At 42.5% G+C, this 15490-nt stretch overlaps 1 protein-coding gene across 1 annotated transcript in view; it reads left to right on the forward strand.

Moving 5' to 3' along the window:
* The window catches only part of LOC129099410 (cyclin-dependent kinase 17-like), a 47963-nt gene that overhangs the window by 25241 nt on the left and 7232 nt on the right, over positions 1-15490 (forward strand). The window contains exons 3-15 of the mRNA XM_054608641.1: positions 1174-1307; positions 5676-5801; positions 11382-11438; positions 11533-11647; positions 11753-11847; positions 12356-12418; positions 12671-12794; positions 13217-13337; positions 13772-13869; positions 13967-14072; positions 14183-14225; positions 14339-14429; positions 14518-14595. Of these exons, the coding sequence (XP_054464616.1) occupies positions 1174-1307; positions 5676-5801; positions 11382-11438; positions 11533-11647; positions 11753-11847; positions 12356-12418; positions 12671-12794; positions 13217-13337; positions 13772-13869; positions 13967-14072; positions 14183-14225; positions 14339-14429; positions 14518-14595 (1251 nt within the window). The remainder of the gene's footprint in view (positions 1-1173; positions 1308-5675; positions 5802-11381; positions 11439-11532; positions 11648-11752; positions 11848-12355; positions 12419-12670; positions 12795-13216; positions 13338-13771; positions 13870-13966; positions 14073-14182; positions 14226-14338; positions 14430-14517; positions 14596-15490) is intronic.

Genomic DNA, 15490 nt, shown 5'->3' on the forward strand with positions numbered 1-15490 from the left:
CACTGCATGGCTGGTGGTACAATCCATCCTCTGGGGGTTTGGGACCATAATATGTATCTCAGCCAGGTGAATGAAATCTAAGGCTCCATCCACACTAATACCTTTCTGTTTCCAACCAGGTCTTTGTCCACATGGGCGTTCCAGCATTGTTTTCAATACAAGCACTCCTGAAAACAAATATCACATGACTATTCACGTACTCTGGGCATGCAGATGCAGGGGTGAACAGGAAGTAGATTTGTTTGCTTAGTAACAGAAACATGACAGATTATTATAATACACACAAATCTAAATTATTTTAAAATGAACACGGGTCAATGAATGTGATCAACACACGTTCCTCACTCGTTTCCTCTGTTCTATTGTCTGTTCTCTAATTCTTAGCTCTGATGGTGGTTTAAGTCTGTCGTACTGGAGAGGATTTATGCTTTTGTTCCTTTACCGTTTCTTTGTGAACTTTACAATAGTTGTGCAGAACAAAATAAGAATTAATGAGAAAAGGAAAGTCTTCTGTTTTGTGTCCATCGCCCGCCTCAAATCTGCAAACCATGACTTCTAACGTCTGCTCTGTAGGGCTGATAACGCTGCTGGACACGCCGCTCGCTAAACGCTCCAATAACAGCTGCTTCCTCCACACGTTGGCAGTAGTAGAATTTTTTTAATGCAGAATTTTACTGCACAACATCTGCTAGTAAGTTCAGCAACGACTGCAGTCCTTTATCCATGTTGAATTAATCACTGGTAGTAGATCGGTAATCATGCTGTTGTTGTTTGTTTTCTTACGGCGGTGTGATGAATCAGTGACTGCTAATAACCAATCAAGAAGCGAACAATGTCTCTACGTCATAGTTTTCAAAGGTCTCCGGAGAGCGCCCGTCCACAGTGTTAGCCAGCATCGGTAGCGTTTTGACACTCCTTTGTTTTCGGTGCCCCTAAGCTACGGAGTAGTGTGGATGCTGGGCGTCAACAAAACAAAAGAAATGCGTTTCCAAAACAGAAACGTAGCAGTGCGGATGTAGCCTGAGAAAGACAAGCTGCTTTGTCCTCTAGTGAGAGAGTGATAGAGGCACAATGCCATAAAACAAAAAAAAAACATCCAAACGACCTGAATTAAAAAAGAACAGTGCAGTTCCTGACAATAACAGTCTGTCTGTGTCTCTGTTTGTGTTGCAGGTATCGTCCATGAGAATGTGAAGATGGGTTCAGACGGGGAGAGCGACCAGGCATCCGGGACGTCCTCTGATGAGGTCCAGAGTCCAGTCAGGGTCCGAATGAGGAACAACCACCATCGGCGCATCTCTAATGAGGTACGTGGGTTCTTCACTATGAAGCATTCACTTTATAGGCGGTGTATGCAGACGACTTTATAGTGTGTCAGACTCAATAAGATCAATGGATTCAATGGATTCGTATCGTGATTAAATCATATATTGAAATTTCGTGATGCACAAGTACATCGTCTAAATGGATAATAACAAGCACCTACCACTCAAATTTCTCAGCAAATCTGAATATATAAGAATTCTGCACATGAGTTAAATCAAACTTAATCTTAATCTGATTACTTGTGTGAATGCATGTCATCATATTCAGTGCATAGCTGGTTATCTTGGTTACAGAGTATGCTTTAGGGCGGGACTACCGTGTGATTGACAGGTGTCTACCACGGCGTTGTCCGTTCTGGGAGTTGTCTGTGTATTTATGTCATTACAACTTTAACCCTTTCACAGTTTGTTTTCACTTCATGAAAGTTAATTGTAACAATGTGGTCGCTTAGAAAATGCTTTCATCAGCGTTGGGTTGTTCTTAGCTCCACCCTCTTGTGTCACTTATGGTTGCAGAAAAACAAAATGGCGACGGCCATGATGCTTAACTCGAGGCTTCAAAACGTCAGTCTAAAAACAAATGGGTGACGTTACGAAGACTTTGTCCACTTCCTATATACAGTTCTTATATAATTGAGTTACATTATGGTGATGAAACAGAATACAAACAGTAACAAAAGAGTTTGTGTTGAAGTCATTTTTTTTTGTTTTTGTACCATGATATTGAATTGCATACTGAGAATCTTGAAATTTCACTATGGATGTTGGTATCGACCTCTTATTCTCTGGTATTGTGACTAATTCACACACTACTCAGGTCATTTATTTATTATTTGTCAGCCATCTGCATTCACTTATTGTTTACCTGTCCAAGCAGTGCATGATGGTAGTTAGTAAATGTCGACTTTACAATCATTTTTTTGTGTTTATTCCAATAATTAGGATAAACATCGTGGTGGATTATTGTTTATAGTCAACAGTGAACAGACAGACTTTCTCTGGACATTCTCCCTGAGTATGTGCTCACGTCTCAGCGAGTGTGTGTTCATGTTCTTGTTCGAAAGGAGTTGCAGACTGATGAGAGCAGCAGTATTATGGGAAATGCCTCTGGACACACAGGCTGCTGTGAAACAGTGGAGGGGACTAATTTAGATCATTTTACCACAAAGAGAGAGAGAAAGAGAGGAGGAAGGTGGGGGGGGGGGGCAGTTAATGAGAGGGAAATGCTCGGGTGAGGGAGTAATTATGGAAGTAGGAATAATTATTGATAATGACAAAGAGAGAGGAGATCTGCAGGAACGTGGCTCAGGAGGAGATAAGAGGGAGAAGGAATTAACCAAAAAAACAACGTTTTCCTCTCAGCCACCCCCTCCTCCCCCTCTGTCACCCCTTCCCCCATCTGCCTTCCTCCCCTCAGGAATCTGTCCATTCCTCTCTTCTCTGCTCTTGCTTCCCCCTCCTCCTCTTCCTCTTTTTCCTCCTCCTCCTCCTCCTCCGAGCATGTGGATGGCACTACCACAGTGCCAACCCCTCTCTCTCTCTCTCTCTCTCTCTCTCTCTCTCTTCTCTCCCTCTCTCCCTCACTGTGTGTGCAGTCGTGTGGAGGGTCAGATTCATGCATCGTGGAAAGAACGCATGTGTGTGTGATTGTATAGAAAGACACGTTTAAGGAGGACAATGAGGGAGCTACTAGAGCTGTTCTGCATTGTGAGTATGGAGACACGTGTGTGTGTGTGTGTGTGTGTGTGTGTGTGTGTGTGTGTGTGTGTGTGTGTGTGTGTGTGTGTGTGTGTGTGTGTGTGTGTGTGTGTGTGTGTGTGTGTGTGTGTCTTTATTCAACGTTAACCAGTAAATAAGAGGGTAGATTGTCGGTTGAGCCATCGAGTATGGATGTTCACGTTTGTTTTGGTCATCAGACGTCGCTGGCTTTATGATTTGCATGAAATGTGAAGCGTGTTATCGGAAAAAATCTGGAGAAAATGTGTATTTTTTTTATTGAAGTAATGTGCAGCTTTAGTGTGATGTTCTACATGTTTTTGACTCTTTCATGAATCACACATTCGGTGGAGCTCAGGAATGTGTAAGTTCCTCAGGTCAAAGTCCGTAGGTCATAGTGCATGTGTGTTTGTGGGTTCTTTTTCACAGCGTGCTCACACAGTCTGCAGAGCATCTTCTCCAGGTTGTGTTTGTGTTCTTCATCTTATAACTCCGGTGTTATACAGCATGTTGTTACGTTAGCCAGATAAAACCATTACAGGCGTGAAATCCCGCTGCCTTTCATCTTCAGGCGTACACACACACACACACACACACACACACACACACACACACACACACACACACACACACTTTCTACCCCCCCACTAACGCTCACATGTAAACACACATATCATGTCACACGCGCTTGCATCAAGGACACACTCCGCAGGAGGCTGTTGGGACCGGGCCAGCCGGGACACCGCTGCCATGGTGACGACGCGTGATTGGCACCTTACCAGTGAACACGTCCTACGTGGATAGCACATATATAAGAGCGATGCATTGTGGGAAAAGTAGCGCAACTCAAATTGTATTTAAGCAAGGTTGTCAGGGAGGGGAAAGTTATTCCAAATGATGTGGAGAAGGTTGAACAGAGATATTCACTCAACAAGCTACGTGGTGAAAAATCTGTTCATAACAAAATAATATGATGACTAATGTAAAGTATTATCATCAAAATGATGTTTTAAACTGGGTCGTCTTAGGCAGATAGTATGCAGAACAGTAATGTAGGAGCTATTTATTTGATGGTAGTATTTAGTTATTTTATTCATAAGTAGCATGGTTTTATTATTCTTGATATTTGCTCGTTTAAAATTATACTTTTTTAATAGATTTAGATCTTTTGTTAGTTATTTGTTTTTAGTTTAATTATTTTTGTTGTTAGTTATACTTCGTTTTTAGTATTCATTTGTTTTTTAATTGAAGTGGTATTTTGATTTAAGTTTTGATTACTACAAGTTCACCCACTCAAATGGAATGTAGTAGTGTGTGATGAGTGTAGAATATGAAAATATCAAACATGTTTGACATCATTAAAAAATGGTTCCAGGTGAGTTTGTCAGCTTTGGAATAGAAGTGTAACCAACCTTCTCAAACTCACTGCGGACAATGTATTCATAAAAACATATCATGTTGTTGATTTTCATTCAGTTTTACCAGACGTACATTTTAATTCACATTGTCAATAAAAACAGCAGATGGCACCGGTAGATAGAATGTGTGTTTGAGCTGTAGTCACTTTCACAGCTGTGAAAGACAAGGAAAAAAATATATATTTTCTTAATTGGCACAAAAATAGGCCAAAGCTTTGATGCCAGATCGCGGTGATCAATTCAGGCAAAGTGATAAAAAAACTGACGAATGGCCAAAAAATATTATGTCACATACATTAATGTCAGGTGATGAGAAGGGATTAACACAAGAAGATACACTCATCCACCAATGAGATGGTCATGTTTTTCACAGGAGCTCATGTTCACTCTTATTTATTTACATTGCTCAATGGAAGTGACTATATTTGGTCTACATAGGAGTGACGTAGAGACGCCCCATGAATAAGTGACGTCTCTGGTGTCGACCTGTCAATCAGTGTGTAGCCCCGCCCTAAAGCATCCCCTGCTTTATGGTCTGTTTGACTCTAAATGGAGCATCATTTACTAAATGAACATCATGCTGTATTGAAGAAGACTTGAAACTAGAGATTGAGACCATAAACTCATGTTTACAATGTTTACTGAGGGAATAAATCAAGAGAGAAGTAGAGTCATTTTCTCATAGACTTCTATACAACCAGAGGAGTCGCCCCCTGGTGGACAGGAGAGAGAATGCAGCTTTAAGACATGAAGCATTGACTTTCAATGTTGTTTCAATGTTCATAACAATCCGATCGATCCACGATTCGATCCGATCGGACATAATGCAAATAAATACTGTCCCATAGACAAAACAGCTCCATGTGTTTGTGATTGTATCTGTGTACGTTAGTAAATTAAGAGTCAAATAGACAATAAAGCAGGGTATGCTTTAGGGCGGGCTTACTGTGATTGACAGGTCTCTACCACAGACGTATAGCAAAGATGATGACGACGAAATAGCCAAACTCAAGGCTTCAAAACATCATGCCACGTCTTATATACAGTCTCCTGTTCTATTTCTTTGTTTGCACCGTTAGCTGCAAGCCAACAGCTCAGCAATCACCATGTTGAGAGCCATTGAGAGTCAATAAAAAAATCCATCCAATCTTGTAAAAAAGCTTCTTTAATATGTGATTCACATTTCTGACCTCCTTTCTCCCCCTCTCTGTTTCAGGACATCAACAAACGTCTGTCTCTCCCCGCTGATATCCGGCTACCGGAGGGCTACTTGGAGAAGTTTGCCATGAACAGCCCGCCCTTTGACAAACCCATGAGCCGCAGGCTACGGCGCGCCTCCTTGGTCAGTGCTCGCTGTGTGTCTGTGTGTTTTATTTGCATCTGTGTATTTGTGTATAAAGCAGCTGAAAGCAGCTCCAGTCAGCTGATCCGGTGACGTCTCGTTCACCACAGCTGGGTTGTGCTGCTCCTCTGCTGCTGCTTTTGTTTGGAAACAAAAGTAATATGAACTTCCATCGTCATTGTGCACGACTACAATGTTTGAGTCCATTAGCTCGTCTACAAACATGGACTCATCCAAACTCTTTTGTAATGAGTCATGCTATAGAGCTTACAATGGCTCAGTAGGGGGATGAATTATGAATAATTATGTATTATGTATCCAGGCCAAGTGCATTATGGGTATGAATCTGAGGGGGTGGGATGGATGAGTATGAATAGGCAGATACATTCATGAATATGCTGAAGTGCTCACTTGGTTTTATTTTGGTCAAACTTTATTCCACATTATTTTGTTTCGGTGCACTTTTTAAATAAAGCACGATTGAACCGCTCCCCGTTTCATCCTACATCTCAGTCCTACATGCTCTCTTTGTTCTGCCTTACTGATACATTTAGCTTCAAACCTGATTACCAGAAGCTCCGGTATACTATGGGAAAGCATTAAGGATTTGCACTCCATCGACCATTTTGACTGTAATTATTAAACAGGGCCGGCTCTCTGCCCTCTGGCTCTCGGCTCGAAGCGATTTAATGACGCAGCTTTTCTGCTGGAGTCTCGCAGAGATGAAAGGAAACAGATCTTTGAAGATACGTTTGTGGTGTAAAGGTGGATGAGAAGAAGGGGGTCGACTTTCGAGGTGTTTGAGGACATTGTCCCACATGCTTGGGTCCACTTGTGCTTGTGTGTGGCTGTGCATCTTCAGGGTTGATGTGTGCAGGTGATGTAAAAGATCGATCAATAATTCAGCAGGCAGTGTCAGACTCATCTGCTGCAGCTTCTCTCCTGACGAGGATTATACACCGGGACACCTTGAAGTTAACCAGAGAGCGTGAGGGAGGGATGATGGGAGAATTTTAAAGGGAATAAAGGACAAGGCAGGACTTTAAAAGAGTGGGAAGATGTTGAAAAGAAGCATGTGTAGTGGAGTTGTAGGTCACCTTGCTGAGCCTGCATGGAGCTACAGCACAGCTAGATTGTTTTGATCAGAGATGCTAATCTGGTAACTTTATTGAGTGCATGCTTGCAGAAAAATGCTTTTGTTTCAGGCCTGCTCTTGACATTCTCTGAGCTGCAGCTTTGGGGTTAATGTCACAGCCGTTATGTGTTCTTCAAAAAGTTTACCTCTGCCTCTTTGAGCAGTTTGAGCAGCTGACATCAAAACTAACAAGAAGTTTCAAAATGGTCTTATCGCCGTGTGCTTCTTCCGTCACACTTCATCCGAATGAGTGCAGGTCAAACCACGACAGCATGTCTCTGAGCACTCTGATGTCATGGCGTCTTGGTCTGTCGTTTGTTACCGTAACATAGACCATGGGGTCGGGTGTCCTTCTCACAGGCGCTCACATTTGAACCCGTGTACTTTGATCTTTTGAATCGCTTCCAATGTAATGCAAGTGAACTTGGTTGGTATCAGTTTCCTCTCATGGCCGCTGCCCGTCGATAATCAATTATTCACAGCGGCCCAATGAGCTTCAGTGTTCCATGGTGCTGAGGACTGAGATGTAATTTTATCTCAAACTACAACACTTAGCCGTGTTATGCACGCTCACTTTATTCTAACCCATTCAACCCTTCGGTGATTTATGTTTAACTTTATTGATGTGAAACCGAATATCCCATTGACCCTTTGCTAAGCCCCGCCCCCCTCTGCTACTCCGTCAAGTTGTCAGAGCTACACGAAGACTATATATGAGAAGTGCACCAATTGTTTTGTGGACTGCTGTTTTGAAGCTAAGAGTTTGGTATTTTGGCCATTGCCATCTTGGTTTTGTGGCGGTCTCCATCTTGGTTTGGGGTTGGCGCCATCTTGGTTTTATTGGTCCCCATCTTAGTTTTTTTCTTTCGCAATTTTAGTTTTTGGGCTGCGGTCTTGTTTTTTTTTTGTCGTCTTGGTTTTTTGTCAGTTCCCATCTTGGATCGAGGTCTTCACAATCTTCGTTTTTTGCCGTCTCCATCTTTTTTTTTTGTCGCAATCACTACAAATGTGAGGCAGTGTCTGTATCTGCAGAGACCCATCCCTACCCGAAGTGCACAGTAGGGCTCAGATTCTAGAGATTCTTCTTCTTTTTTATTTTTTTGTAAAAAAAAAAAGAAAATTGTGGATAGTTAAAATTGCCTTAATATCGTCAAAGGAAAGAAAATCGCGTATATGTGATCCTTTACCTCATCTGCTGCCATCGACAGGTTAACATGACCAAGATGACACAGTGCAACATGTTTATTGGATGATTTATTGAAGCCCTGGCTACATCATGTTAATGAAAGGGCTCTTTATTCCTCCTCCCCTTTCCCTCCACCTCTTTTCTTAGCAGAAGGCTGTCATTTTCCATCTCCATCTCAATACTCTTTATCCTCTCTCTCTCACTCCCTCCTCCATCAAGCCTTTACAGGCGGCACAAGGAGAAACCTTGTTTAAAAATGAAATGTGGTCGAGGTAATGGACTTTCTTCTCAACCCACATCAGAGCTGCGCACACACACACACACACACACACACACACACACACACACACATCTCCCCTCTAACATGTCTCACATCTGCTGTCCGTCTATCTTTTACAGGCTGACAGACCAAACACACATTTTCTTTGGTTTTATGTGGCTTTAATTTTGTCACAAAAAAACTTGTTCTGACCTAGTTCTGCTGAGTAAGCTCACTGGAGCGTTGGGAATGAAATGAACCCGCTGCCATCGAAGGCACAGACACACACACACACAGACACACACACACACACACACACACACACACACACACACAAACACACACACACATATACACAAAAAGACGTAAATAGACGGAGAGTGCAGTTGCCTGCTTCCTCCTTTGTTTTAGAGACACTTCAACAAGGAGAGAGGCAACAGATTTATTTTCTGGAGTGGGGTGGATGGATAACGTGGTGGTGTGTGTGTGTGTGTGTGTGTGTGTGTGTGTGTGTGTGTGTGTGTGTGTGTGTGTGTGTGTGTGTGTGTGTGTGTGTGTGTGTGTGTGTGTGTGTGTGTGTGTGTGTGTGTGTGTGTGTTCAGTATTCAATGAATGTGTGTTTTGCTCATGAGACCGACTCCCCTGTCAAGAGAGCAGCCCGGCTCAGCAGAAGCTCCTGACAGCTCCTGTCACAAACAGAGATGGAAACAGTGTGTGTTTGTGTGTGTGTGTGTCACTGTGTGTTTGTGTCACTGTGTGTCAGTGTGTGTCACTGTGTGTGTGTGTGTGTCAGGGGGGGGTTGAGTGTGTTTACATTTGAGCATATGCTGCATGTCTCATCACAAAAATGCTCTTGCTTACAGTCATTTACATACAGTGCATGCCCCTGCTCATACTATAAGTACACACACACACACACACACACACACACACACACACACACACACACACACACACACACACACACACACACACACACACACACACACACACACATTTACCACAGGAGGTAACCTTTGGTTCTGCCAGGTGAAGTCAATGCTGCAGTGTCTTAAAGCTGCATTCTCTCTCCTGTCCATCAGGGGGCGACTCCTCTGGTTGTATAGAAGTCTATGAGAAAATGACTCTTGATAAAAACTTAGCTCCACCTTCTCGTGTCACTTTTGGTTGCAAAAAAACAACATGGATTCAGCCAAAACCCATGATGACGACGGCTTAAAAGAAAAGAATGGCGACAGCCGAAAACCAAGTTGGAGACAGTCAGAAACTAAGATGGAGACGGTCAATAAAACCAGAATGGCAACATAAAGAAAACAACAAGATTTTGATGGCCAAATTACTGAACTCAAAGCTTCAAAACCGTAGTGCACAAAATCAATGCTTGTTTTCTTTTATCAGATTTTTCCAAGCATCATCATCATTCCAAGCATTAAAAATGACCAGATACAACACAAGATTTTTATTCTTAATATAAATTACATTATACCTGCTATTATATGCAAATGTAAATGTTTGCATACCCACACACACTTGTTTCAGTGTGTAAGTGTGTCATCTTGTGTGTCCGAGCTCGTTCTGATGATGGCTCATAGGCATGACTTTAAAGAGATCACATGCTTCATCAGCTAACTTGGTCACTGGAGACCCCCCCCCCCCCCCCCCCCTCATACGCACACTTCGATGCACGCAGACGAGCATCGGCCTGGCATTCACATCAACGTCATGGTGGGAAAGAAAACATGGCTGAATCATCCCTGACAGAGAGACTAATAAGTGACGGAGGCGTGTGGGTGCCACAGCGTGACGTAGCTGCATCCATCTATAATTCATGACCTCCAAACCCGGGAGACACATACATTATGCAGATAGACCTTTATATCCTGAATCCAGCATACAGATCTCCATAGAAAGGTTTACAATGAAACGGGTTGTCTGGATAAGGAGACATATTTGTACATGTGCAGCGGACAGTGACATCACTTTGTAGCGTTACAGAGACAAAGGGAGATGAATGTTATATAATATTAATATCTGTTCAGTATAACAATGACTTTGCATTTATTTTTTCTGTCTTTTTTCTTTCTGACTTCCTTTCTGTCTGTCTGTCTCTTTCTTTTAATTTTTAATTCAAAGTGGCTTTATTGGCATAAAAGTAATAAAAAAACAACGTTGCCAAAAGCACAATAATATTTACATAAATATTAACGTAACATAAAAATAACATGACTGTTATATAATAATAATATCTGGTCGGTATTACAATTAAATTTCATTTCTTTTTTCTGTCTTTCTTTCTTAATTTGTCTTTCTTTTTGTCCGTCTTGGTTTCTTTCTTATTTATTTCATTCTTTTTTCCTGTCTCTCTTTTTTCCCAATTCAATTCAATTCAATGTGGATTTGTATAAGAAAGTGTTTATATAAATCCACATTGAATTGGATGAAAGAATAAAAAAACAATGTTGCCAAAGCATTTTAAAACAAAATTACACAATAACATTAACACAACATTACAAGTGTTATGTAGTATTACTTATTTTATTTTTTTTACCAGTTTTTCTTTATTTAAGTGAAATGTTTAATTAAAGGACATCAAGTCTATCACTGTAGCAGAGATGCTCAGTAACATGCCGCTACTGCTAATGCTAATGCTAATGCTAGTGCTTTAGCACACACACACACACACACACACACACACACACACACACACACACACACACACACACACACACACACACATACTCGGAACAGGCCGGGTGACTCAGACCCCTCTAGTTGTCGGCCAGATGTCAACAGTAACGGGACCGGAATCTGAACTAACAGCCTGCAGGATCTGGCTTTAGAGCTCAGACTGGTGGACTGGTCTCATCTGGTCTACATCCATTCTGCAGCCACAATAAAACCAAACTGTCTGAGTGATGTCACACACTGAGTGATGTCACACACTGAGTGATGTCACACACTGACAGCATTCATAACGTCCTCTCTCTGTCTCCTCTCTAGTCTGAAATCGGCTTTGGGAAACTTGAGACCTACATCAAACTGGACAAACTAGGAGAGGTGAGATCCATGGAGGGAAAATCAGACACAAACTCCTCCAACGCTCAGTTTCCTTTATGTTAACGGTGCATTCACACACTTCCTGTTTCCGTAGGGGACGTATGCGACGGTGTTTAAGGGGCGGAGCAAGTTAACGGACAACCTGGTGGCTCTGAAAGAGATCCGGCTGGAGCACGAGGAGGGGGCGCCCTGCACCGCCATCAGAGAAGGTACGGATCTGATGAGACCTCGTGGTCTGTTCTGTCGGGTTCTGTAGTCTTTGTTAGAACATTAGAGAACCCTGATCCGTGTCTGACGTGTCCCCCTTCTCCCAGTGTCCCTACTGAAAGACCTGAAGCACGCCAACATCGTCACCCTGCACGACATCATCCACACGGACAAGTGCCTCACTCTGGTGTTCGAGTACCTGGTGAGAGTCTCTGTGTGTGTGTGTGTGTGTGTGTGTGTGTGTGTGTGTGTGTGTGTGTGTGTGTGTGTGTGTGTGTGTGTGTGTGTGTGTGTGTGTGTGTGTGTGTGTGTCTCTAGAGAGCTTATTATAATCTAAATATTATTAATTATTAATATTCTGTCTCTCTTTCTTCATATCTTTCTGTCTGTCTGTCTGTCTCTTTTTTAAATCTCCATCTTCCTCTCTTCCTATCTTTCTTTTATTCTTTCTCTATTTCTGTCTTTCTATCTTCCTTTCTATCTATCCATCTGTCGGTCTTTATGTCTTTCTTCCTTTCTGTCTGTCTGTCTTTTTTGTCTGTCTCTGTCTTCCTCTCTTTCTTTCTCTATTTCTGTCTTTCTGTCCGTTTGTCTGTATTTATGTCTTTCTTCATGTCTGTCTATTTGTCTTTCTTTCTCTATTTTTGTCTTCCTGTCTGTCTTTCTTTCTTTCTGTCTTACTTTCTTTCTTTGTCCTTGTCCTCCCTCAGGAGAAAGACCTGAAGCAGTACATGGATGACTGTGGGAGCATCATGAGCGTTCACAATGTGAAGGTGGGTCAAAGTGAAACATCCTCCGAGCACTAAAGACAATTCTCTGTCACCCAAACATTGTTATAAAGAATTATTCAGTGCTTTACTCTTTAACTAAATAACTAAATATCTGCAGGCTGCTCGACTTCTCAGTGATCATCATTTTTATTTTATCACTGTGTGTAAATATACCACAGACTTGTTTATGTTTTTAAATGTTTAATGATGACCCGTATGTAACAATAAGTCACACAGATGCCCTCTCCTCTCCAGATCTTCTTGTTCCAGCTGTTGCGAGGTCTGGCGTACTGCCACAAAAGGAAGGTTCTCCACAGAGACCTGAAGCCCCAGAACCTGCTCATCAACGAGAAGGGAGAGCTCAAACTGGCAGACTTCGGTAAAAAACACATAAAACACTGAACTAACCAGACTCGTATTGTCCTCACGCGTCCTGTGTTGGTTTGACTTCTCCTCTTATCTTTCTTCAAAAGTATATCGAATTACAAAATGTTCTCAGTTAGAATCAAAACAGTGATGAACACATGCGTCATACTGAACTCAACTCAACTCAAAGAGAGTTGACACAAAAAGACAGGATCATGTTTGGGGTTAAACTTCTGCAGTGTGAAACTGACAGGAAGCACAGTGACTCAACGCTGCCCTCCATAGGTGATGATCCAAACATGTTGCACAAACCCTGTGAAATGATTCTCTGTTCTTAAGTCTTCATTGTGTCATGATGAGTTCTGATACAACCTCCAAAAAAATAAAAAAGTAATATTTACATGAATTAATGTAATTTTCTGTGTTTGAATGAAGGTTTGGCTCGAGCCAAGTCTGTTCCTACGAAGACGTACTCCAACGAGGTGGTGACATTATGGTACCGACCGCCGGACGTCCTGCTGGGCTCCACCGAGTACTCCACCCCCATCGACATGTGGTGAGCAGACGCACGATACGGCTCGATAACCAGGAAATGAGTCAGCAGTTTATTTTATACCATAGACATACTGTGGTTTATGGACGTACATTTATACCCAGAGTTTCCTCCGGTCTTTGTACAAACATGAGGTTGTATCTCAGAGCTCTGGGTGGTTGTTTTTTTTACACTATTTCTGATTCAACACATGAGGAGAATATCAACGCTGAGAGGCTTTTGCAACACCAGAGAATCAAGTTTTAATATTTCAACTTGCACAAATACACGAGTGACACAGATTGTCGTGCATTAGCTTCATTCGTTCAACGCACCATTAGTATCATAAACGTTTGTTTGCAACAGAGATTATTTTCTGCAATTATCCAATGGAAAAAATCCAATCGTCTTTTTGTTCGTCTGTCTTTTGTTCACTGTTTTCTGTTTCTTTCTTCCAGGGGAGTTGGCTGCATCTTTTATGAAATGATCACCGGCAGACCTCTCTTCCCCGGATCGACTGTGGAGGACGAGCTTCACCTCATATTCCGCATCCTCGGTGAGACGACACCCGTAGAATCCAGACGAGCTCTGCTGGAGTAACATTCATGATTGTGTGTGTGTGTTTGTTGACCGATCCTCTCTGTGTTCATCAGGTACTCCCACAGAAGAGTCTTGGCCCGGCATCACCACCAGTGAAGAGTTTAAGACGTACAATTTCCCCCGATATCGCGCAGAGCCGCTGGTCAACCACGCGCCCAGGTGTGTAGTTGTGTGTGTGTAGTTTATTCAAAGAAACAAATATAACCAAACGACTCTATAAGAAGTTCCTTCTCTCTACTCACCTTCTCCTCTTGCTCTCTGTCTCTCAGGATAGACAACGACGGACACGACCTGCTCTCAGTGCTTCTACAGGTGATGAACATTTCTCATGACCATGAACACTTTTAACGTTCTCCTAACACGCTGGATTAAAAAACTTACAATCCCGTCTTCACATCTCTCCTCTCCTCTTTGTCTCCACGCAGTTTGAGGCCAAGAAGCGAGTCTCGGCTGAAGAAGCTCTCACTCACGCGTACTTCAAATGTTTCGGGGAGCAGGTTCAGACGCTGGCCGACAGTGAGTACGAACGCAGGCCGACAGACCGAACACACACGAGGAGTGAACAAAACAAACTGTCTCAAACAACCATATTGTTGTTTTTCAGCCGCATCCATCTTCTCTGTAAAAGGCATTCAGCTCCAGAAAGATCCAGGGAAGAGATCCTCGGTCCACCCAGAGTCAAGTAAGTCCTCTGAGATAGAAAGATGGAATGGGGGAAGTAGAAAATTGGTATTCTCTGTGGGATTATGAGATAAAGAGGTTAAGTCCCGCCCCTTCAGGTGGACCACCATGGAGACTTATTGAGAAAAACATATGAACGGTGGCCAACGTTGAGAGATTTGATCCTGCTTGAATCGGGCCACGAATTACACATGAGCCCGCCCTAAAGCATCCCCTGCTTTATGGTCTGTTTGACTCTAAATGGAGCATCATTTACTAAATGAACATCATGCTGTATTGAAGAAGACTTGAAACTAGAGATTGAGACCATAAACTCATGTTTACAATGTTTACTGAGGGAATAAATCAAGAGAGAAGTAGAGTCATTTTCTCATAGACTTCTATACAACCAGAGGAGTCGCCCCCTGGTGGACAGCAGAGAGAATGCAGCTTTAAGACACTTCCACATTGGCTTCACTTTTCAGATCCAGATGTGTGTAATTTATGGCCCAATTCAAACAGGATCAAATAACTAACTTATCTCTCCTCATTGACTATGATACATATTTATCCGAAATAAGGGTCATGTGGTGATCAACTGAAAAAGGGGGCGGGGCTTTTGCGTCTCCACAGAATAGACTCCTCGTCCTCTTCGCTCTCTTCTTCTCTCCGTTTGCTTTGTGTCGTCTCTCGTGTCTCACACAGCGTCCACGTCTATTTCAAGCTTCCCCATCTGTCGATATATATCTACAAGCTTCAGCACATGAAACCCTGTGCGGACGTTCATGCTTCACAGAGTCCTGATGACTCTGTCGATGCTTTTAGAAGCTCGTCTTCACTACTTCACTGTTTAACTGACTGTCAGACGGACTTCAGGGTCTCTGTCTTGTGTCTCTGTCCGTTCTGATAAACTGTCC

The sequence above is a fragment of the Anoplopoma fimbria genome, chromosome 12 (genome assembly GCF_027596085.1).
Source record: "Anoplopoma fimbria isolate UVic2021 breed Golden Eagle Sablefish chromosome 12, Afim_UVic_2022, whole genome shotgun sequence".
Taxonomy (NCBI): domain Eukaryota; kingdom Metazoa; phylum Chordata; class Actinopteri; order Perciformes; family Anoplopomatidae; genus Anoplopoma; species Anoplopoma fimbria.